Source organism: Neoarius graeffei, chromosome 10 (assembly GCF_027579695.1).
Source record: "Neoarius graeffei isolate fNeoGra1 chromosome 10, fNeoGra1.pri, whole genome shotgun sequence".
NCBI classification, from domain to species: Eukaryota; Metazoa; Chordata; class Actinopteri; order Siluriformes; family Ariidae; genus Neoarius; species Neoarius graeffei.
Genome location: NC_083578.1, coordinates 62807673 through 62832997, shown reverse-complemented (window position 1 = coordinate 62832997; position 25325 = coordinate 62807673). Strand labels below are relative to the sequence as shown.

Sequence of the window (25325 nt, the reverse complement as noted above, 5' to 3'; positions counted from 1 at the left end):
AATAGTTATACGAATTCTTTAAAAAAAACTTCAATATTTATTTAGAGCTATAATCAATTCCCACGATGATAAAAGAGCGCATAACATTTACAAACATACTGTACACCACAGACAGCCAGTAAAGAGTCTTATGAAATCGCGCGTTATCTTGTGGTAGCGAGACTTCGTTCCACTTTTGATCATGCGCACACCGCATTGCGAGAATCCCGCCAACCGGGAAGTAACATTTTGTTTGAAACGCATATTTCCACCTGAGCGACTTTCAATAGCGACTGAAAAGATTCTGAATGGGCACTCCGGCAAGATCAACACAGACACTTGCTGTGACATGCAGCCTAGTGAGGTATTGGTGCAGACTGCTAAAAAAAAGCTGTCATGGAGTACAATTCAGAACATTAGAGTGACACTTTGTGTTTTTGTCAAACATTGGAGCTTTGTATTCATTCTGAAGGTTTATTGTTATTAATATTGAATAAAAAGTAACTGGGATATATCATTGTTAATTATCATTCAAATTTTTGGTAAATTATTTTAATTTGCATCTTATAAGGATTTTATAAGGGAAATACGGATTTTGGAGGTTGGTTATACAGGTTTGATTGACCAAAGGTTGACATGTATGCTTATCTGATTATTTATTTATTTATTTATTTTTTGCCTTAATATGAGGCAGATCTGATGTTTTCCAGGCTGTGTGGACACAGGAATCCAGTATTTTCAAATCAGATTTGAATCACTTTCACATGTGGTCTAGGACATATCAGAGTCGTCATGTGACATGAATGAGAGGTTTTAATTCCAGGAGTTGTCTTGCAAATTGTTTTTGTTGTTGGTGACCCAGATGACTTGTGTAAAAACATATCAGTGAGCACATGCGTGCCGTTTCAGAGGACAGATGAAATCACATTAGTTATATACAGATCACTTGTAATTATGAATGTGAACGGTCAAGATGGGCAAATCCGATCTGAGCAAAAAAAAAAAATTGGAATTGAATGATGAGGCTCGTAATGTGAACGTAGCCTGAGAAGCAAAATGCAGGGAGTAACTACAGAGTGCTTCACTAATAAATAGAGAAATAATACCAGTTGCAGTGTGCTTGCTTCATCAGAAGCTCTTTCTTTACACACTCAACTGATGAGGAAATTCTGCTTGTAATATCCTCTTTCTTTATACCATGATGAAATTTTTTACTATTTCTACATAACAAACAAAAATATTTGCTCCCATAAAATGAAGAGTATGCATTGTTTTTATTATATTGCTCCTGCGAGAATTAACCTTTTGTGTGTGTGTGTGTCTGTTCGCAGCGTTCCAAAACATGAACTCAAAAAGAAAAGCAGAGACATGGAAAAGAAACCGGAGACAGCTGGTGAGTAAATGGATGTAAACATGCAGTACAGTGAAGTGCTAAGCAGCATGAAGGTGTGATATTAATCTTGCTCTGCTTTAAGAGGTTCCTCTGTTCCATGGACTGGAGTAGATTAATGGACTTGGTGTGTGTACACATTAGTTTTACAAGCTGAAGTGGATCTGTCTGCTTTATTATCCCCCGCTGGCCAAAAGGCCCGAAGGCGGATTATGTCGTGGCGATGTCCATCTGTCCATCCGTCCCAGGAAGGGTGCTCATCTTCTGAAATCAACTCCTCTCACAATTTTTGGAGGAATTTCACGAAACTTGACAGGATTCTTATGTCAGTACTACGTGTATTGTAATTTTGTTAAATTCGGTCACATTTTACCAGAGTTACAGCCCTTGATTAACAAAATTATACTTTGACAATTCCATGAGAGTGCATTTTCCTTCTGAAATCAACTCCTCTCACAATTTTTGGAGGAATTTCATGAAACTTGGCAAAAGGCATTATTATCATGTCTGTAGTACGCATATTTGTTATTTTGTTCAATTCGGTTGCATTTTACCAGAGTTGTAGCCCTTGATTAACAACCTTGTACTTTCACAATTTCATGAAGGTGTGCTCGCCTTCTGACATCAACTCCTCTCACAATTTTTGGATGAATTTCTCGAAGCTTGGCAAAAGCCCTTGTTATATGACGGTAATACGCATATTGCGATTTAATTTCGTTTGTGAAAATTTTCCCAGAGTTTTGACCCTTGATTAAATAACTTGTACTTTGACAGTTTCACGAGGGTGTACATTCTTCTGAAATCACCTCCTCTCACAATTTGTGAAGGAATTTCGCCAAACTTGGCAAAAGGCTTTGTTATATGACAGTTAAACTTCATTTCATTTGGGCAGATTTTATCAGTTATGCCCTTGATTATTAACAAACTTGTACTTTGGCATTTTCATCAAGGCGTGATTTCTGGATATTGTTCACCACCAAGGTTTAAGACTGGTCCTAGGGGCCTTTAGAACCTCTCCAGTGCAGAGTCTTTATGTAGAAGCAAGAGAACCTTCCCTTAAATTGCGACGCTTGAAACTTGCACTTCAATATGCAGTCAAAATCAAAGGGAACAGAGATAACCCGGCATACCCCACTGTCTTTCAGCCACAGTATTTGGACTTTTATGAAGCCAGACCGCGGACTATCAGACCTTTCGGATTAAGAATTAAACCTTTCCTTCAGGATCTGAATATTGATCTGGATGGACTAATATCCTCTTCCCTTTGTTCCATTCCCCCTTGGACCTTGAGAAAACCTGTAATTGTGCAGGACCTGAGTCACAGAAAGAAAGCTAACACACACCCAAACGAGTACCAGAGTTGCTTCCTCGATGTAAGACAGCGCTTCCCTATGCACACTCCGATCTATACTGATGGCTCAAAAACTGATACCTGTGTGTCCTCAGCAATGGTAGTCGCCTCTAATCAGTGTGGAATACGCATCCCAAGTCTGTGCTCAATTTTTACAGCCGAAGCCCAAGCCTTGCTCTTAAGTCTTGAATACATTGAAGAGTCCAAACTGCAAAAAGCCTTGATTTGTACAGATTCTAGATCATGCCTACAGGCATTGGAGTTCTTAAAGACTGACCACCCTCTTATTGTCAACATACTTGAAAAAGTGGAATACTTAACTAAAATCAATATGGACATTATTTTTTGTTGGGTCCCTGGCCATGTGGGTTTGACTGGTAATGAAAAAGCAGATAATGCTGCTAAAGGAGCCCTGAATGAAGAGATTTCTGAATGCCAAATCCCTGTCTCTGATATCAGACCTGTTCTTTCTTCCTACATAAATGACAAATGGCAAGCCGATTGGACTAACTGTGCTGGCAACAAGCTGAAAGAAATATGCACTAATGTGAAACAAGTGACTATTCAATCTTTTTCATGTAGACATGACCAAGTTGTCTACACAAGGGGTAGAATTGGACACTCTAGACTAACACATGGTTTTCTGTTAACTGGAGGTGAACCTCCACTTTGCGATCTTTGTGGTGATCTCTTATCAATTAAGCACATTTTGTCTTGCCCTGCTTTTAGAATACAAAGGCAGAAGTTTTTTAAAGAAAGCACAATGCTAGATATTTTTAATAAGGTTTCACCGTTAAAGGTTTTAAACTTTTTGAAGTGCATTGATGTGTACAAACGTATTTGATGTATTTATTTATTTATTTATTTATTTATTTTATTATTGGTTTTAATTTTATGTAATATTTATTACCTGTATTGGCCATGAAATAGCCATAGATGCTTAAATGGCAATAAATGTAAACAAACAAAAATCAAGGCGTGATTTTGCTTTCTGAAATCAACTTCCCTCACAATGTTTATTATCCCCCGCTGGGCGAAAGGCCTGAAGGGGGATTATGTCGTGGCGATGTCCGTCTGTCCCTCCATCCTTCCGTCCATCCCAGGAAGGGCGCTCACCTTCTGAAATCAACTCCTCTCAATTTTTGGAGGAATTTCATGAAACTTGGCAGGATTCTTTATGTCAGTAATACGCATGTTGCAATTTCGTTCCATTCAGTCGCGTTTTACCAGAGTTATGGCCGAGTTGCCAGCGGGGGATATCGTGCTCTCAGAGCATTCTTGTGAGTAATGGTGAATAAATGGGCTTTGTGTTACTTCAGGCCTTCTCCACTGTTGGAACCCCTGACTACATCGCTCCAGAAGTATTTCTGCAGAACGGATACAATAAACTCTGTGATTGGTGGAGCCTGGGGGTCATCATGTACGAGATGCTTATCGGTGAGTTAGAACTCCTCGTGTTAGTTTTTCAGTTCTGAATCACTGAGGTCGTCCTACATGCTAACAGAAGATACACAACATGCAGGTTACCCACCCTTCTGCTCAGAGACTCCTCAGGAGACGTACAGGAAGGTGATGAATTGGCGGGAAACGCTGACTTTCCCCCCCGAAGTTCCCATTTCAGAGAAGGCAAAGGATCTTATTCTCAGGTACGAGTTGCGCCTCTAGCATTTACGTGCATCAAGCATTTATCGTACGTCCTATAATCACAATGCTTGTGAGAGTCCGGCATGTTTTTCTTACACATTAGCTGGAAGGTGGTAGTATTTCTAATCATACGAGTGCTTACAGGGGATGGAACAGCAGCTCTGACGGTAGTGCTGGCTGTAATGCAAATCACAGGTTTATACTGTATTAATACGCTTGTACTAATATGGTATCATTTCTATACATTTATATTCTTTACATAGACCTGTATGGTGGATAATCAACATAATTTAAAGTTGACAGATTATGCCTCTTTTCCACAAGTTGATACAGTTCCCTGAGGTCTTGATGAAATGCCTGTGACGTGCTTTGATCAAAATACCACAAGGATAAAGCACCACAGCTCCATTCTCACCAGCCGATTTGTGCGCATGGTCCTTTAAATGGTATAATGACCCACTGCTCACCCCACCCCCTGTTCCACTGGCCAATCAGGCAGCAATTTCGTCATGACTATTCTAAGGTGGTGTTTACATTAGACCGTATCCGTCTCGTTTTCGTCGCGGATGCACTGTCCGTTCACATTAAAACGCCGGGAAACGACTCCACAGGCAGAACAACTTGAATCCGCCAGGGCCCACGTATTCAACCCAGTTCGTATCTGATCCGGTGCTGTGTAAACATTGAGATACGAGGAAACGCAGTGCTGAGCTCTAGCTGACGTCGTCATTGGACAACGTCACTGTGACATCCACCTTCCTGATTCGCTGGCGTTGTTCATGCCACGTTGGTCATGTGACGCGACTGCTGAAAAACGGCGCGGACTTCACTTCCTGCTATTGTTTCCGCCTTGTATCACCTTTTTGTTTTTCATTAAAGAGTATAAAAGTATGAATATAATGCTTTGCTTTGTCATTCTTAATGTTGTTCATGGTAAGATGCAAATACTGCCCATTGTGTAGTTATGATTGTCTTTAGGCTTGCCATCCTTCCACTTGCAAGTGGTGAGTGACTTGCGCATGCCCGATATGCACTGGGATCACACACACAGCGGCTCAGTCCCGAATCACTGCTCGTGCGCTTCACTCGCGCGCTGTGTGAGCTGCGCAGGGCCGGAGTGCGCACCCTCCAGAGGGCACTCGCTGTTCAGGGCGGAGTGATTTGGAGCGCAGCCGCTGAGGAGGAAGCGCTGAGCTGCACTGACACATTTCAACTTACGTGCCGTCTAATTAGTCATGTGATTAGCGTATCCGTGTATTGGCGTTGCTGTGTGCACGCGAATCGTTTTAAAAACGTTAATCTGATGATCCGCTGATACGGTCTAATGTAAACACCACCTAAGTGTGCAACCACGTGACAAAAACAGTGTGACGTATGCACCTGTCACCATGTTGGATGATATACAAATCCAGAATACAAGGACGTGTATTCTTGTTTTAGGACCAGCAAATGGCCTAGTGGTTAGCGTGTCTGCCTCTCGAATGCCTAGACGACTTGGTGCTGCCATTAAAAATCATGGAGGCCATACAAAGTACTAGATGTAGTAGTTTTTGTTGTGGGGTGTACTCATTTTTGCACCACCCTAATTTGAGTAAAACTGAAAAAATGTGTAATCCTAAGTTTATATTATTAACCTTACTTTCCCGTTATAAGTTAAACAGATGTTATATTAAACTTTGTCTTTTCAAGATTTTGGAAATTGTTTGTGTTCATTGAGATATTGTTTAAAATGTTACTTTTCAAAGGGGGTGTACTCATTTACGCTCAGCACTGTATGTATGCAAGCACTGAAAAAGTTTTTCTTAATATATCCCCTTCAAGGCTGCTGATTTAAGCAGATTTTTGAAAACGCGTGGTCTACCAAATAAAAATATGTAATTGTTGAAACGGTGACGTTTTGTGTCAGGAAATGTTTAACGTTAATGGAAGCTCTCTCTCTCTCTCTGTCTCTAGTGTCAGCACTTTATAACAGTCGGTAGGTTTTCTGTCATGAAAAAGCCTCCACTTTAAAGTGCATATCACGGGTAAATTCAGGAGCAAGATCAGTGTAATTCTCCTATTTTATATTAAACTTTGGTCAAATATCTGTCACATTCTGCATTCTCTGCTATTTTTTTTTTTACCTTGCGCAATACCAGAAAAATTCAGTTGAAATCAAGGATTTCCCGGGAAACATTGATTTTCGTGACGTCATCTGTGGGATGCCTCCTTCTGAATCCTACGTCAGCGCTGGTTTGTTTATGAGAAAACGACCTGGTGGTTTCCTGCAAATTTCTTCAATGTTATCACGTAATTATTAAAATGGTTAACAGATGTATCATAGGAGGGTGTAGCAACACCAATCTTGATGGGATTAGTACTCATTGTTTCCCAAAAGACCGGACAAAGAGAGAGAAATGGGAGCGCTTGGTCTACACAGGCTGTGCACTGAAACCGTGCAAAGCTCTCGCAGCCTGCTGGCGCTTCCGCAGATAACATCACGAATCTGGATCCAGACTCCCTTGGGATTTTTCCAGACGTCTCATCTCATCTCATTATCTGTAGCCGCTTTATCCTGTTCTACAGGGTCACAGGCAAGCTGGAGCCTATCCCAGCTGACTACAGGCGAAAGGCGGGGTACACCCTGGACAAGTCGCCAGGTCATCACAGGGCTGACACATGGACACAGACAACCATTCACACTCACATTCACACCTACGGTCAATTTAGAGTCACCAGTTAACCTAACCTGCATGTCTTTGGACTGTGGGGGAAACCGGAGCACCCGGAGGAAACCCACGCGGACACGGGGAGAACATGCAAACTCAACACAGAAAGGCCCTCGCCGGCCCCGGGGCTCGAACCCAGGACCTTCTTGCTGTGAGGCGACAGCGCTAACCGCCCTTTTTCCAGACGTGTTTTATTTTATTTTTTTCTGCTGTAGACAGATGGCCTTGTGCAAAATTACCCTTCTGGATGAGGGTGTAAAGGGACATACTTTTGTATAAAAAAACAAAACATGAAATTGGTCCAGAATATGCACTTTAAGCTTTCTGGTTTCTTGGTAATAAAAGAATATATGCTTTTTTTTTCCTTATTAATTTCATGAGAGAGAATAGATGTGTAGCTAATGTAAGTGATCACAGGAATGAACTTGTCTTGCAGGTGTTCAGCCAACATTCAATGTAACTATAAACTGATAAAAAGTATGATGATCATTAACGAATTGTAATTGCTGGCAAGTTGATGTGATGTGATGTGATATAAGATGATTTTCCTCTAACAGCATGTCTGAGGGTTTTTTCCCCCCCGGTACAGATAATTTGATTGCTGTTGGTTTGACAAAAATATGAGCATATTATAAATAGTTCCCGAGGAATGAATGGTGTGTTGTGTTCTAGGTTCTGCTGCGAGAGTGAAAACAGGATTGGCGCTGCTGGAGTTGAAGAGATCAAATCCAATCCTTTCTTTGAAGGGGTGGACTATGACCATATCAGGTAGAGCCTTTTAAGTGCTGTATGCTGGAAGATAGGCTTGTGTAGTATTGATTTTTTTTTTCCCTCCTCTGCTTGCATTTTTCCATTTTAAAATATTATAATAAACAGTGTAATTTTACAGAAGCGCGAGCCTGGAAAAGACAGGAAATCAAGCATTTCCACAATTTCAGATTTAATAAATATATGAGAGGGTGTACTAATACTGCACAGTCAAGAACGGCAGCGGTCATGAAAACTCAGCTGGATGCTGGGCTTTTGAATGATTTTGCACTAATGTGCAGTAAACAGTTTAAAAAAAATATTCCTTTATTGATCCCCATGATGGGAAATTAGCCCTGTGTCTGAAATCGTTCCCTACTCACTATATAGTGAGGACGCCATTTTGTAGTGCTGTCCGAAACCTTAGTCAGGATTACTACACCCTATATAGTGCACTCAAAGTATCCCACAATGCATCACGAAAAGTAGTGTACAACCGATGGTCACTAACCAAAGCAATATATCCCATCATGCATTGCGGTCACGCTGAAAGAAATCAAACTAATACCCTGTCCACACTAGGGATTTTGTACCGATACGAAACTACTTTCGTACCGCAACACCTGTCCACACTAGCAACTATACCAGTACTGTAGCGGTATAACTGTATCGGTACGAAACCCACAAATGTATGGGTTTCGTACCGGTACAGTATCGGTACTGTAACGCTTCGCTGTAGTGTGGACAGATGAAGCAGCTCTGTATCGATACAAATATAATGCGCATGCACAAAGTCACACACCTCAATTGATGTCTTCGCTGAATAAAATAGTGAAGAACGGGGATTCGTTTGTTTCTTTCTCAACTGCCTCGCACGTTTTATACGATTTGACTGAATAAATGACCACCAGAAATACAGACTGTACATTGACAACAAAAAGCACACACACGTTGTTTCATCCGTACGGAAGCCGAGAGAGGCCCTTCATATAATCCTTTTTTATTCACCTTGTTATCCCGAGATAACGACATAATTAATTCAGGATCTTGAGAAAACAACACAACTAATTCGAGATCTCGAGAAAACAAAACCGTTATTTCGAGATCTCGAGAAAACAAAACAATTATTTCATGATCTCGAGTAAACAGCTGAGAAATGGTTCATTCAGGTGCGCCAAGAGACTTGTGATATGCTGACTTTGGGGCTATTTCTCATTCTGTATAGACGCAACTTTGGTCATTAGAATGTCTGGAATAATCGATCAACTAATAAGGCAATATTTTGATCAGGGGTTGACACAGGGAGAGATTGCATTAAGTCTTTTAATAAGGGATCATTTCAAAATTAGTCCGCGGCACCTCCGCAGAAGACTGGCCCGGCTTCGTCTCTACCGACGGAGATACAGTGATCCAGCTGAGATCATGAAATAATTGTTTTGTTTTCTCGAGATCACAGAATAATTGTTTTGTTTTCTCGAGATCACGGAATAACGGATGCCATATATTCTTGGAAGGAAGTTACTCTGTAACCACAAACAGTTCACGCACGTGCATTTCAACTACTGTGAAAGAAAACTGCAAACATTTCTCGCTAGTGTGGACAGATGCACTAAACTGTACCGGTATACTTTGTATCGATACAGTTATACCACTATCGTACCGGTATAAGTGTGAACACAGCATAAAAGTCTCAAATTTGATTTAATAAAAGGCAGCGGCAAAGAAGAAAGTATTCAGCCTTGATTTAAAAGAACTGAAAGATGCAGGTACTTTGTATTGATTAATGTGGGAAATGCGCTCAGTATAATATGGATTTATCACAAAAATACATGTATGTATTTATTATTTTGAAAACTCACCAGCCGACTGATCTGGCACATATTAGATTAGATAATACTTTATTGATCCCTTTGGGCGGGTTCCCTCAGGGAAGTTAAAATTCCAGTAGCATCATTACATGATAAACAGAGAATATAAATAGAGAGAACTTCTAGATAAATTAAATTAGGTATTTACATATACAAATATAAAAAAGAATAAGATATGGGGAAGAGGAAGGGAAAAAAAATTTTGGCACGTTTTAATTGTGCGACAGTAATGACGCAAATACCAGCACGACAGACTAGTGTCCGAAAGCGTTTTTCATTTTACCAATGAGCTCAATGATTTCAGACACAGGATAGGTGTTGCAGCAGCTCAAGTACAGAGTAAAATATATATACACACACACACGTGTGTGTGTGTGTGTATATATATATATATATATATATATATATATATATATATATATATATATATATATATATATATAAATACGTGTGTATAAAATAATACGTGTATATATATAAAAAAATAATACGTGTGTATGTGTATATATATATATATATATATATATATATATATATAAAAAATAAAGAAGACAGAAATAAAATATAATAGAATATAATAAATAGAATGGAATAAAATGTAGAATATAACAAAGTATAATAGATTTTATATATTTTAAAATAACAGGTCATTTTGATATCATTTTACATGATCAGCTTTCTCACTTTTCTGCTGCTCAGTGTTATTTAATCACTTGGTAATTATCATCACCATTAACATTAATTGTATAAGTGTTAGATTTTACACTTCACTGAGGGTGTTTAATCTTTTTGGGGTAAAATCCTTTCTCTTTCAGCCAAAACCAAAACTGTTATTGAGAAAAAGACTGTGCTTTTGGCGGATTTTTGAGTGATGACTCCGCATACCCCCATGTCAAACTGAGGAGCTTCTACACAAAATACAAAAAAAAGTTTAGCAGGTCTGGGTCTTCTAATATTTAAATAATGTTGGCTGGCGTTGAATGGTATATCAGATGTATTCCATTCAGTTAGCATGATACTGAACTCGTCTTTGACTCATTCAATATCATGCTAACTGAATGGAATATATCTGATATAGCACGAAAAAAAGCCAGCCAATATTATTATTATTATTATTATTATTATTATACACTCTTCATATCAGCATTCTCAAAGACCAGCGCTAGCTTACCCACGACTCGGTGCTGTTAGTACGGCAGTGCAGTCACCTTCCAGCCGGTGTAGCGTTCATCAGTAGTGTTGGCGAATGCTAATAAAGCAGTCAAGTCAGTGCTATCGAGGGCAAGTAACGCAGACTCGCAACCGAAAAACTAAGATTTCTGTCTCCAGACTCTTCTTCCACGCACGCTCACCACAATATTTTTCACTCAGACTTAAGTATTCATTTCCCTGTGTAATCTACTTGGTTACTTTTAAAATCAATATCGACAACTTACACACAACAGAGCTACCTGGTAGCCAAAATTCTCTCAAAATCTTCCGTATTTAACAAGGCAAACCTGGTGGCCGTGTTTGTTTGCAAATTGTCACAGTCGCTTGCTAGTACGGAAGTTTTACATCTCCGACCTGTCTCTTTTCCAGTTTTTCGATGTCCGTTGGTATGTTTTTCTCTTGTAAATCAAATCAAAGTCCTTCCCACGCCATGTGGTGCATAGGGCGGCGCCGACCTCCGTTTCCGTAGCCCTCGGCCTCTCGCCTATCACATAGCTAGGGTTACAGTGGGGGGGCTGGTCCTCTGGTAACCGCGAGAGTTTGACTCCCCACTCGCATCTGTATTGCAGCATGCCTTGCCACATGGCAGTAGGCACCATTTTTAAGATGGTCTTTGGTATGACCCGACCATGAGTAGAACTCGCGATCTCCCGATCAAGAGGCGGACACGCTAACCACTAGGCCAACTCGCGGTATATTCTCTTGTAAATATGCATGAAGAATATCTATTGAAGTTCTGGCAGCCTTTCGGGTGTTGAGCGCGTCTTTCTCTTTCCCGGCGAACAAAGAAATGATTGTGCACATGCGCAGCAGAAAAGTTTCTCATTGGATATTCGCATCAGCTCCGACGTGTGTTGTCTTGACAACGTGCAATATGTAACAATACTGCACGCTCGTTCTCCATTGGGTAGAGTGGCATAATACATGTAGGATAAGTGATATGCTAATAATACTGTATGCCATCAAACCAAATGAATGAAACCTGCTAGAAGGGAATAGAATACATGTTTTTATTCCATCGAAAAAGCGTCCTGTATGTATAATAGTCAATATTGCACATGTAACAGTCTGGTTATAGTGAATACTGGCAATCTAGGTCATCACAGCCATGCAAATATTCAGTATAACTGCACTCTCGCTTGTGTCATATTGCTTTTATACAATAGTTCTATAAGCAGTAATTTAATATCGAATGGGTGACATTTCGGACACAATATGGCCAAATGTTCCGTTTTATTTTTGCACCCCTAGTAGAAATGGATCCCAAACAAGTCTTGCTCACTGTATAGCACGTCAGCTAGCTGGCTAGCTAGCTAGCTAGCTCAAATTGATTTGTATATTCCTTTTAAAGGTGTGTCAGGTGAAGTTGACATCCCTTCTTTCTTTCATCTTTATCTTTCATAGTTTTATGTCAAATTATATTTCAAATTATATTATATTTCTGAAAAATTTTGTTTGTCCACTGATGTCACTAATACTACAGTAATAACCATTTTGAATTAGGAAGTGTAATTTTATGTGGCGAGCACAGACAAGTGGAGTGATAATGTTCCACTGCAGTTATACTAAATATAAGCCTTCTTGTCATGTTACTCAACCAAATCAATCAAATGAGTGGACATGAACTAACTGTTGTATTGGACCAGCCAAAAGTTTGGACATGCCTTTAAATTCACTAGTTTTTCTTTATTTTTATTAATTAAAAGTCACCTCATGTCTTAAAGTAACGATGGATGTCGTTTCTCTTTACTTAATTGAGCGGCTCTTGACATAATATGGATTACTACAGTTGTGGAATCGGGCTGTTTACTGTATTATTATTTACTGTTTGATCCCAAACGCATTAAGAAGTCAAGAAATTGCACTAATTAACTTTTGACAAGGCACCTGTTAATTGAAAAGCATTCTAGGTGACTCCTTCATGAAGCTGGTTAAGATGGTGTCGATAGGGGCCTTTTACTGATGTCACAGATTTTTGTTTATCACGCAGCATCTGCCATATTGCTGTACAAACAAAGAAACATAGTTGCGACAGTTAATAATGAAAATCGACACGACTGCAGTCGGTACAATCTCTCTGAAATGATTAAAATTTTATATTTAAAAAAAAAAGCACAACTTTATTCATCCCACACTTGTGAAATTCCTCTCTGCATTCAACCCATCTGAAGCAGTGAGAACACACATGCACAATGAGCACACACACATACCCAGAGCAGTGGGCAGCCATGCTAACAGCGCCCAGGGAGCAGTTGGGAGTTAGGTGCCTCAGCCCAAGGCCGTCCCATATTAACCTAACCTGCATGTCTTTGGACTGTGGGGGAAACCGGAGCACCCGGAGGAAACCCACGCGGACACGGGGAGAACATGCAAACTCTGCACAGAAAGGCCCTCGCCGGCCACGGGGCTCGAACCCGGACCTTCTTGCTGAGGCGACAGCGCTAACCACTACACCACCGTGCCGCCCCCATTATAAAACTATATAATACTAATGATCTCTCAAGGAAATAGGGTGTGTGTGGGCCTGCCCTATGAACAAAAACTAACCTATGAAAAAAAAAACCTATGAAAAAAACCATTACACCACCGTGTTGCCCACAATACCAGCAGATCTCATTACATCCAAAAGCTGAAACATGCAGGCATCACAGATCCATGTAATTTACCCACAAATGTATTTATTTTGCCACTGCTCTGGGAGTGTGTGTGTGGGTTTTCACTGCTTCAAATGGTTTAAATGCAGAGGAGGAATTTCACTGTGCTTGAGTGTATATGTGACAAAAATAAAGGCTTCTTAATTTACCCACAAATCTCTTTATTCCACTTGAAAAGTGTTCGGCAAACTAGCTACCGGATTTGGGACACTACAACATCCTGAATTATTTAGTATTTGTGACTTCTAAATCCACCAGAGATGCTAAAGGCAGACAAAACTACAGATGCCTTCTGATATTTTGAGGCAGTTTTCGTGCCAGAATGTTATGGGAAATTCCCAATAAAGAAAAATACCTTATTATGACAAAGGTAAGCTCAAACGTGGACTTCTAATAGTAATAAACAAGCCAGGGTCTAGATCTAGCATATTTTATGGTGTTTAGCCGAGTCTACATTATCAGTACATAACAAACATACTGCTAGTCTCGCCAAGCATTAGGTCTAATAAAATATATCATGTCAATGCAGCCTGTAAAAAGCTTTACTATCTCGACCAAAGTTCTGTCCATGTTACGCCAACTTACGGACTTGTTGAATGTTAACTTGAGTACGCCGAGGCTAGATCTAGATCTTTGGAATTTTTATAACTCAATGGCCTTGAGCTAGAAAAAGTTTCAGGAAAAATACAACCCTGATTCCAAAAAAGTTGGGACAAAGTACAAATTGTAAATAAAAACGGAATGCAATAATTTACAAATCTCAAAAACTGATATTGTATTCACAATAGAACATAGACAACATATCAAATGTCGAAAGTGAGACATTTTGAAATTTCATGCCAAATAGTCTAATCAAGTCAACTTTATTGTCAAATATGCTATACATGCTTGACATACAGCACAGATGAGACAGGCAATAATGCTCCTTTTCCACCAAATCAGTTCCAGGGCTGGTTTGGGGCCGGTGCTGGTTCACAACTCGTTCAACTTGCGAGCCAGCTGAGAACCAGTTTGCTTTTCCATAGCTCGGGGTGCTAAGGGAAGCCATGTCAGTTACATCGCTGTATACTTCAGTTACATCGCTGCGTTTGCATAAACCTTGGCGCGAACATCGAAGCAACAACACGGAGAAGAAGCAGCAGCAACAACAATAATGGATGACTTCACGTTTGTACAGCTGCTGCTTCTCGTCGCTTAAAAATGGCGATCTATTGTTGTTGGTCTTATCTCCGCCCCCCCCGACGTAAACGGTTCTTTCCTCTGGCCCAGCAAAGAGTTGGTGCTAGCCTGGAACCGGTTTTTCTAGCCCAAGAGCCAGTTCTTTGTCAGTGGAAACAGAAAACCCGGTTCCAAACTAAGCACTGGCCCCCAACCAGCCCTGGAACTGCTTTGGTGGAAAAGAGGCATTAGAGGCTGAAAAAGTTAAAGGTACAAAAAAGGAACAGCTGGAGGACCAAATTGCAACTCATTAGGTCAATTGGCAATAGGTCATTAACATGACTGGGGATAAAAAGAGCATCTTGGAGTGGCAGCGGCTCTCAGAAGTAAAGATGGGAAGAGGATCACCAATCCCCCTAATTCTGCACCGACAAATAGTGGAGCAATATCAGAAAGGAGTTCGACAGTGTAAAATTGCAAAGAGTTTGAACATATCATCTACAGTGCATAATATCATCAAAAGATTCAGAGAATCTGGAAGAATCTCTGTGCGTAAGGGTCAAGGCCAGAAAACCATACTGGGTGCCCGTGATCTTCGGGCCCTTAGACAACACTGCATCACATACAGGCATGCTTCTGTATTGGAAATCACAAACTGGGCTCAGGAATATTTCCAGAGAACATTATCTGTGAACACAATTCACCGTGCCATCCGCCGTTGCCAGCTAAAACTCTATAGTTCAAAGAAGAAGCCGTATCTAAACATGATCCAGAAGCGCAGACGTCTTCTCTGGGCCAAGGCTCATTTAAAATGGACTGTGGCAAAGTGGAAAACTGTTCTGTGGTCAGACGAATCAAAATTTGAAGTTCTTTATGGAAATCAGGGACGCCGTGTCATTCGGACTAAAGAGGAGAAGGACGACCCAAGTTGTTATCAGCGCTCAGTTCAGAAGCCTGCATCTCTGATGGTATGGGGTTGCATTAGTGCATGTGGCATGGGCAGCTTACACATCTGGAAAGACACCATCAATACTGAAAGGTATATCCAGGTTCTAGAGCAACATATGCTCCCATCCAGACGACGTCTCTTTCACGGAAGACCTTGCATTTTCCAACATGACAATGCCAAACCACATACTGCATCAATTACAGCATCATGGCTGCGTAGAAGAAGGGTCCGGGTACTGAACTGGCCAGCCTGCAGTCCAGATCTTTCACCCATAGAAAACATTTGGCGCATCATAAAACGGAAGATACGACAAAAAAGACCTAAGACAGTTGAGCAACTAGAATCCTACATTAGACAAGAATGGGTTAACATTCCTATCCCTAAACTTGAGCAACTTGTCTCCTCAGTCCCCAGACGTTTACAGACTGTTGTAAAGAGAAAAGGGGATGTCTCGCAGTGGTAAACATGGCCTTGTCCCAACTTTTTTGAGATGTGTTGTTGTCATGAAATTTAAAATCACCTAATTTTTCTCTTTAAATGATACATTTTCTCAGTTTAAACATTTATGTCATCTATGTTCTATTCTGAATAAAATATGGAATTTTGAAACTTCCACATCATTGCATTCCATTTTTATTTACAATTTGTATTTTGTCCCAACTTTTTTGGAATCGAGGTTGTAACAGGTGCACAGAGCGTTCACACTAACCTGATATAGAATGTCATCCACACACACTGGAATGCTTTGTTGGCATCCAGGCTTCCTGTTTAACTGCAGCTCACTATTTTTCTGGATTCGCCAGGAAGTGGTGAAAAGTTAAACCAGGCTTATTTCCACGTCTGTTATTACATCCAAAAGCTCTACAGGTTTCTGGCATTGTTCTTTTTAGATGTAATTTCTACAAGTTCATTTGTAGATGTTTACTGAATTGGTTACAATCACTTGCGTACACTTGTACTGGTTGTTCTCAAACAGAAAGCCTGCCTGGCAACATGGCCGCATAAACAAATCCGCCGTTACAATGATGTCATGTGAAATGTGTAGCTGTGTCCAAACTTTTGATATCCCTGGATATCATGGCAATGTAATATCATGTAGGGACGATTGAAACTTTGTATCGCACAAGTAAGATATCGGAAGTGATGATCATTGTAATGCATTTACATTTAAATTGGAGCATATTCTCTGCTGGTTAACAGAACTATTCTCATGTGTACAGTCATGCTAAGCGGTTATCTTGTAGGTGAGAGGGCCTAAACACAAACATATTTATTTTGACAGGGAGAGACCCGCTGCCATTCCAATCGAGATTAAAAGCATCGATGACACGTCAAACTTCGACGAGTTTCCAGATTCAGACATCCTCCAACCAACATGTACGTTCAGGGAACATTTCTGTTTCTGAACCTCTATGTTTGCTTCCCACTGTCGATTTTAACTCATTTTCCTTTCTCTTCTTTCTTAGCATCTGTTGTGTCGAACCACAGTGAAGCTGATTTAAAGAGCAAAGACTGGGTCTTCATTAACTACACGTACAAGCGCTTCGAGGGCCTGACTGCCCGGGGGGCCATTCCCTCCTATATGAAATCAGGGAAGAGATAAACACAGAACCTGCACAGAGCATGTGTTTGTCCTTTACGGAGCCCTTTCCCATTGCTTCTCATCACTGCGGATCGGTCGGCATCTCCAAACTTGTCTGTTTCTTGTGGGCCACGCTGTGATGCATTCATGGTAGTGGACTCGTTCTCTTCCAGCACTTCCTACCATTTTATTACCCAAGCGTCTTTAGTAGGAGCTGCTAAAGCTATTTCTAGTCGCCTCCCCCCCCAGACTAGGAATGCAAATTCTTGTCCCCTGAATAGAGAGAATTTTTTTTTCTGACTTGATTAACAATTTATGTAGAAGACTAGAATGTGGCCAGTCCACTTTCAACCAGGGATTTGAGTTTAGTTAGCGTAATCAAATCCCATCGAAGAATTCTGCTCCGTTTCAACCTAAACGTCATCTGCTGTAGAAATGAATTTACACATTTTCAGTAAACAAAAGTAGGACACCTTTTTTTTTTCTTTTTTTTTTATAAAAAAGTCCAAGAATTTGGATACATTTGGTTTTTATCCTTGTTTGTGTGTGTTTATTATATATATAAAATATAATGTTTGAGAGTGCTTGCCATTACATGCTTCACCTTACTGGCAATGGCAAAATGCAAGGGGCTTCTCTTTTTGGTTATGCAAACAGTTTTCAGTGCTTGAAAGCCAATTATAATGTTTGAACCTGCCTCCAGGGACAGACATTGCCTTAAATTTGGATACTAGACGAATGTTCCACTTGTTATACCAGCAAAATGTCCCTCTTCTAGACCTGCACACTGAAGCAAACATTTTTTCCTCGGTTTACTTTCTTTTCCGTATACCAGCCAGCAATGATGACCAAGTGACGTATTGTAGACCAGCATATTTATCGTAATTATTTCAACTGCAGATGTAACTTTACCTTGTGATTTTTACATTTGCTAGATGTTCGTATCCGTACTAAATTCGAATCTTTTTTTTTTTTTCCTTAAAAGGGCTCATTGTTCATGTTTACCTTGTTCAGTTTGGGAACAAAGCATGAGTCGGATGAGCGTGTACTGAATTCGCTTATTTGATTATATACTCTGCAGTCTTCCACGTTGATACCGGGCTGAAAAAGCATGTTAATAGCAAAGCAATATTTTACCAAAGACTTGTTACTTTTAGCAGCTCATGCACCCTTGTTATGCCTTCGAGGAGCTTGATTTGTACTCGAAATTTGAGGTTTCTGCCTTGTAGAGTAGTGGCGAAAAATAAAATAAACACACAAAATTATTTATCATGGGACAGTAGCTGTCTATTGTCGTCATTCCAGCACTATTTGTGTAGAAAACTCACTCATCGTGATTTAAGGAACGTTTGCGGGAGTCTGCAGACGTTGTATGACTCGGACGGATAGGTCTCACTCAGTTACATTTCGATAGGTTCTTTCATCAGCATCATGTTAAAACGAAATCCTGTTCTCAATAAGCTGAGTTGTTTTGTGTCATTATTAGACTGTCCTGGTGTTGTAGCTAAGATCAATCCAATCTAGATTTAGCTTTGACTCAGCTGGATTCGAAAACCAGATCCAATTAGAGCTAATTGTACTTTCGGTCCAAACTTCTGCTGAATTGTAACTATTGATTTGTTCCGTCTGACTGAAGCAGGAGAATGTAAGGAGGTTTCTTATTTTGCAATACAAAATGCTGTTGTTTAAGCAAATTACTATCCGCATGGCCTCACAAATCCAAAAATGCTGTTGATTTTATGATGAAAAGAAAAAGCACCATTGTGGGACTTTTTCCAAAATGCTGTAGTTTTTATATTTCAGGAGCTATACAAGGGAGCATTTGCGTTTTGTAAATTAGAGCATTATTTCATTGATCGTGTAGTCGGGCCATTCTGCTCGCATGATTTTGCATGAGCGCTGCTCAAACGTTGGATGATATCTGAATGGCACAGAGTTCGCGTTTAATTACTTTTAAACTCTATTCTTCTTCTTCTTCTGTTGCCGTGTCCCTCTGTTCCAGCACTGTGCAGTTTGTTACTTGGGAACAAAACGTTCCTTCTTGTTCAGAGTTTATTTGTGAGAACATGCTTGTTCAAGCTATACACACAACACCCATTTGACTGCTGGAACAATAAAAAAGACGTGCTGAAGTGACTCATTCTCAAAATGGAAACTGGTGGGTTTTGTAGTAGGCCTCATTTATCAGGCTGGATACGAACGTTTGTTTATTCGTGAATCTTTTACCCAATATAGTTTGTTCAGGAAAACGTTTATATCCTGGACATGGGGAAGCCATGGCCTCATGGTTCGAAAAGCAGCTTTGGGACCCAAAGGTTGCCAGTTTAATTCCCTGGACCAGCAGGAATGGCTGAAGTGCCCTTGAGCAAGGCACCTAACCCTTAACCGCTCCCCAGGCTGCTCTGGGTATGTTGTACGCCACTCCTGGATAACAGCGTCCGCTAAATGCCATTTAATGTAATGTACAAACGCCTGGATTTGTGTAAATTTGCGTATAAGGAGAATCACGAACGTGAACCTTAGCTGATAGACTTCAGATCGTGTAATCAACAATAACGTGAAATCATTTATGTATTTTAGTTACATAAACACATTTTAGGAAGTCTAGCGAGACCTTTTATATTAAAGAAAGCAAAACCAAGCCCATAAATTAATACAAATAAAACCAGCCGTATAATTATGACCAAAGTAACGGCACCCTATAAAGGAGGAAGCGTTAGTCTGTGCCTATGGTAGCTGATGTGGTACAGTGGCTGAGCTGCATTATTGGAAGATCAGCATATACCGCGCATAGGAGGCGCTCTTTCGTCGGTTATTCGTCATTTTCAGCTCTTCGAGTTTTGTGATGGTCACTAAATGTGAACCAGCCATGCTACGAGAGCGCTTGGCATTCACTCGCATACACACGTGATTATAAAGAAAATCAGTGTTACCCAAATTTTTGGTTCGTTTGGGTTTTGAAAACATTTCCATACAATTTTTGTGAAAGACTGATAAATGAGGCCGAAGGTTTAGATCTCAGATTGCACTGTTTAAGAGATGGAAGTTTCGACATTATGACATTTTGGGAACGTTCTGTTGCACAGAGGTTTAGTCACAGCTGAAGCGATGTACATTTGATTTACTTTCACGGTATGTATAGTCCACACAGAAGGCTGTTCTAAAAAAACACTGGTCGATTATATTTACCTTTTCACACAATCATTACAGTAGTCTAGTCTTTCTGGCTAATTTTGGAAGATTTATATACTTACTAGAACCTTCTGGAATAAAGTGTGTGTGTGTGTGTGTGTGTGTGTGTGTGTGTGTGTGTGTGTGTTTAAGGGGTTTGTATTGTAAGGGATTTATGGCTTATTTATTCAACCAGGAATGTGTTTGAGAGCGTCCCTGGACTTGAGAAGAGTAGCAAAGAAGAATGAGCTTGCTGTTCTTTTAAAGTATAAAATCTAATATAAAAACCGCTCCTGGGTTCTATAATGTTGCATTCTACTGTGAGACGATGAAGTCGGGCCTCTCTCTGCCTTAATATTAAGTTTGTAGATTGTAGCTTCACTTCATAGAGCACCTTTACTGGTTTGTTATTGAGGGAGTTTGTGGGGAGCACACAATTTTAATGTTATAATTCAATAAAGCACCAGTTTATTTACCCTGTGGTGTGTGTATGTGTGTTTTGTTTTGTTTTTCCACATTTGTTTGATATTTGCATACTCGAGCAGTTAATATTGCATGCTGCTTTTAAAGCGCTACTCTGCTGCCTTGTTAACGTTTATTTATTTACAAGACAGTGTTGTATGGCATCTCAGATTCCTGAGTCCTGTTTATTGGGATTAGAAATAATGCAGATAAGCGACACCGTGTTCAGGAATTGAATCGAATTTAATTCCACACGTTGAGTATTGATAATGTTAATATAACAATTGAAGGGAACATTACTCTACTCGACAAAACAACTAGTGACTCATCAGGGGTTTCCTTAACACTCATGGGAAATTGGGTCCTTCTTTGTTGACCTTTTCCAGTAAGAAAAAGCAAACAGACCAAGCAAGACAATCCCAGCCACAGTGATGGATATGGACAAACTGACCAGCACGACATTTCGCACGGTGCTGCTTGGATACAGTTTCGCAGTGAGGAGAGTTTCATTAATCTCTCCGGGTTTCTCCCACTCACTCAAGCCCTTAGCGAAGTTCAGGCTCAGAACCTGCGCAGATAAAACCTTCAGTCCTTTATACATCCTCTTCACCCTGCGGTAAGATGTGTCCAGCACATCACAACGATACGTTCCAGCGTCCTCCTCTTTCACCGGATTCAGGATGACCCTGTCCAGCCCTGGGACATCACGCCGTACGAAGAAGCGGTCATTAGTGGTGATGATCCCTCGTGCAAAGCGCCACGACACCACAAAGGCGAAGGGACCCATGGCTTCCATGACTTCCTCAAGACAGTCCATCTCCAGATATTGTCCTATGGTGGCTGTTTGAGTCTGTAGCCCACACTGCCAGTTGTCCAAACACCGGACCTGACGAACCCTGCATGCCGGGGAGTTAGCTTCATCATCAACCCCCAAAGGGCAGAGCCTCTGGGTACGGATGCCCAGTCCGCAGGTGGTGCTACAGCTTGAACTGTAGGCGATTACCCATGTGTCATTGGAAGCCAGATCTTCTAGATCAACACCTCTAGAAGCCTCATGCTGGCTGCAGGAATGCAGCAGAATCAAAAAGAGGGTAAAGCGGCGCATTAATGGGAGCTCCAATGGTTTAGATGTTACCTGTGTAGACAAGATTAGAGAAAAATAATCACTTCTTTGAAATGATAATAAACATACAATGCACTTTTACCTTGATCTGCTGTTTTGGTTTTTATTATGTAAGCTGTAGCGTACGTAAATGAATGGGCCTTAAGACCACACCAATATTTGGCAGAAAAGATCGGAGGGAAATATTTAATCTGAAGACGTTTCAGACAAATTCATTCCGATCACAGAAGATGAGAGGAAGTTGCATGCGATAGAAAAATGGTCCATGACGGGGTTGTTGATTTATTTTCTGATAATTTCACATCCCAAACTATTTAGTTCTTCTTATACCACAGTGATTTGCCAACAATCATCATCTTTCAGCTGTTCCCGTGATGGGTCACCACAGCAGATCATAACAATTTGCATATTTGATTTGGCATAGGGGGCGGCATGGTGGTGTAGTGGTTAGCGCTGTCGCCTCACAGCAAGAAGGTCCTGGGTTCGAGCCCCGGGGCCGGCGAGGGCCTTTCTGTGCGGAGTTTGCATGTTCTCCCCGTGTCCGCGTGGGTTTCCTCCGGGTGCTCCGGTTTCCCCCACAGTCCAAAGACATGCAGGTTAGGTTAACTGGCGACTCTAAATTGAGCGTAGGTGTGAATGTGAGTGTGAATGGTTGTCTGTGTCTATGTGTCAGCCCTGTGATGACCTGGCGACTTGTCCAGGGTGTACCCCGCCTTTCGCCCGTAGTCAGCTGGGATAGGCTCCAGCTTGCCTGCGACCCTGTAGAAGGATAAAGCGGCTAGAGATAATGAGATGAGATGAGATTTGGCATAGGTTTTACACCGGATGCCCTTCCTGATGCAACCCTCTCTAAATATGCACTGGCTTGTGCAACCCCAGTGGCTGGGTATTTTACCTAATCTGCATGTCCTTGGACTCTGGAGGAAACCCACAAAGATGCAGAGAGAACATGCAAACTGCCATGATGTTCGGACCCAGAACCTTCTTGCTGTGAGGCGGCAGTGCCAACCACTGCACCACGGTACCACCCAGTGATTTGCCAACGATAGCAAGTTTTAATTTATTAATGAACAACATATCATACTTTTTAACCATTTATAGTTCATTTTAATGTTGTGGAACATCAACAGGCAGTGAGTTGTCTCGCTTGAATTTAATAAGATCAAACATGCAGCTTGTGATTAAAACTCCTCCTGAAGACTCGGCAATATCAGAAAACCTGCTGTCTGTTACAAAACGCTGAAACCTGGGACGACTCCTGTAAACGTCATCTAAACATCTTACTGAAAGCTCCACCGTGTCAACGTTTTTTTTTTTTTTTGTAAAATAATAATGCAGCTTTTCCACCATACAATTCTCTCTGAATGAGCTGTTACTATAGAAATGATAATGTATTAGAACGAGCACATAATATATTTTGAGAGTTTAACGTATATTTAAGTTATTCCACGAAATCAAGTCGTACATGAGCTGATAGCCAACGAGGCGCATAGCACCGAGTTGACTATAAGCCATGTACGATGAGATTGAGTGGAATAACTGTTTTATTCTATCTACAGTCACTAGATTTTGAGAAACGGAGCATTTTTATTTTTTGCAAATTCGATAAATAACTTTATACAAAACGTCCGACAAAATAATTTCACCAAACTGGTGCAATGATAGCATTTTTCACAAATTGCTACTATAATTCTTGAAAAATAAAAAGACACGTTCTTACCATGAAATACTTTCGTTCCATATTTTGTTGCTTTTTTTGGGGGGGGGCGTTTTCAAGTAGTTTTTATTTCGTCCTTGGTTGGTTCAGCAACACGTTCCGCCATTTTGTTTTTCTCGACTCATGGTATATGAACTGATAGCCTAGTAGCAGAGTAGCCAGTCAGAACGTGTGATTGCTCATATCCAGTGGATGTGGATCGAATAATAACATTTATGCAAACTAGTCTTACTAGTTTCCAGACTTCAAGGTTCCCAGCTCCACCATTGAGAACACTGTTGGCCATGTATTGGAAAATCTGGGTTGGTTGTCTATTTTCTCAGGAATTCTTGTCCCCAAAGTCTCCATTACTAAGGTAAACTGTAAAAATAAATTAATAATAATAATAAAAGCTCCACCATCTATGACTCACTCAACCACTGGAAACTCCACCGAAGGAAAAAAAAAAAAAGGTTTGGAGCAGAACTGTCTTGATTGACTTATCAAAGTGAAAGCTGAATTTTGTACTCGGAGAAAAAAAATTAGTGGATAATGAAAGGCCTTGATTCAAATCTGAAGAGCAGATGGATCATATATCCAGAGCACATGAGCAAGTCCTCATTAAAATGGCTCAAGAAGTCGTCACTGAAGATTTTAAAATGTCAAGTCTAAACCGCACTAAGACACTGTGGCAGAATCCAAAATGAGAAGATTACAAGTGAAAACCCACAAAGGTCAGAGTGTTAAACCAGGTCTGCATGGTGTACACTGAAAATTCCACCATCATGGTGTGAGTCATGTGATCTGACAACCAGTTGAATAACAAATTACGCCAGTAGAGTGAAGTTTTGTGTTGAGCCTTTCAAGTAATCAAGCCTGCCGAAAGATAATTTTGCATCCTTTCATTCATGCTCAATTTTCATGTACCTGATATCTACAGTGGTGCTTGAAAGTTTATGAACCCTTTAGAATTTTCTATATTTCTGCATAAATATAACCTAAAACATCAGATTTCCACACAAGTCCTAAAAGTAGATAAAGAGAACCCAGTTAAACAAATGAGACAAAAATATTATACTTGGTCATTTATTTATTGAGGAAAATGATCCGATATTACATATCTGTGAGTGGCAAAAGTATGTGAACCTCCAGGATTAGCAGTTAATTTGAAGGTGAAATTAGAGTCAGGTGTTTTCAATCAATGGGATGACAATCAGGAGTGAGTGGGCACCCTGCTTTATTTAAAGAACAGGGATCAAAGTCTGATCTTCACAACACATGTTTGTGGAAGTGTATCATGGTACGAACAAAAGAGATTTCTGAGGACCTCAGAAAAAGTGTTGTTGATGCTCATCAGGCTGGAAAAGGTTACAAAACCATCTCTAAAGAGTTTGGACTCCACCGATACACAGTCAGACAGATTGTGTACAAATGGAGGAAATTCAAGACCATTGTTACCCTCCCCAGGAGTGGTCGACCAACAAAGATCACTCCAAGAGCAAGGCGTGTAATAGTCGGCGAGGTCTAAAAGGACCCCAGGGTAACTTCTAAGCAACTGAAGGCCTCTCTCACATTGGCTAATATTCATGAGTCCACCATCAGGAGAACACTGAACAACAATGGTGTGCATG

General features: G+C 40.5%; 2 protein-coding genes across 4 annotated transcripts in view; one reads left to right on the top strand and one right to left on the bottom strand.

Annotated features, from left to right (window-relative positions):
- The window catches only part of stk38a (serine/threonine kinase 38a), a 98732-nt gene extending 77844 nt beyond the window's left edge, over nt 1–20888 (top strand). For 2 of the 3 annotated variants that reach the window (XM_060932045.1, XM_060932046.1), the window contains exons 9-14: nt 1311–1372; nt 4040–4157; nt 4243–4366; nt 7745–7840; nt 16943–17037; nt 17127–20888. In XM_060932045.1, coding sequence (XP_060788028.1) covers nt 1311–1372; nt 4040–4157; nt 4243–4366; nt 7745–7840; nt 16943–17037; nt 17127–17263 — 632 coding nt within the window. In that variant the 3' untranslated portion in view covers nt 17264–20888. The remainder of the gene's footprint in view (nt 1–1310; nt 1373–4039; nt 4158–4242; nt 4367–7744; nt 7841–16942; nt 17038–17126) is intronic. The other variant, XM_060932047.1, reaches the window with a different exon arrangement.
- Nucleotides 20889–21215: 327 nt separating this feature from the next.
- tmem81 (transmembrane protein 81) lies at nt 21216–21980 on the bottom strand. The gene has a single exon (XM_060930846.1). The coding sequence runs from the start codon at nt 21978–21980 to the stop codon at nt 21216–21218; it is 765 nt and encodes a 254-aa protein (XP_060786829.1).
- Between the last annotated feature and the right edge of the window lie 3345 nt (nt 21981–25325).

Excerpts from the sequence above, each read along its gene's own strand:
- tmem81 (XM_060930846.1), bottom strand. The coding sequence starts at position 21,980 with ATGCGCCGCTTTACCCTCTTTTTGATTCTGCTGCATTCCTGCAGCCAG.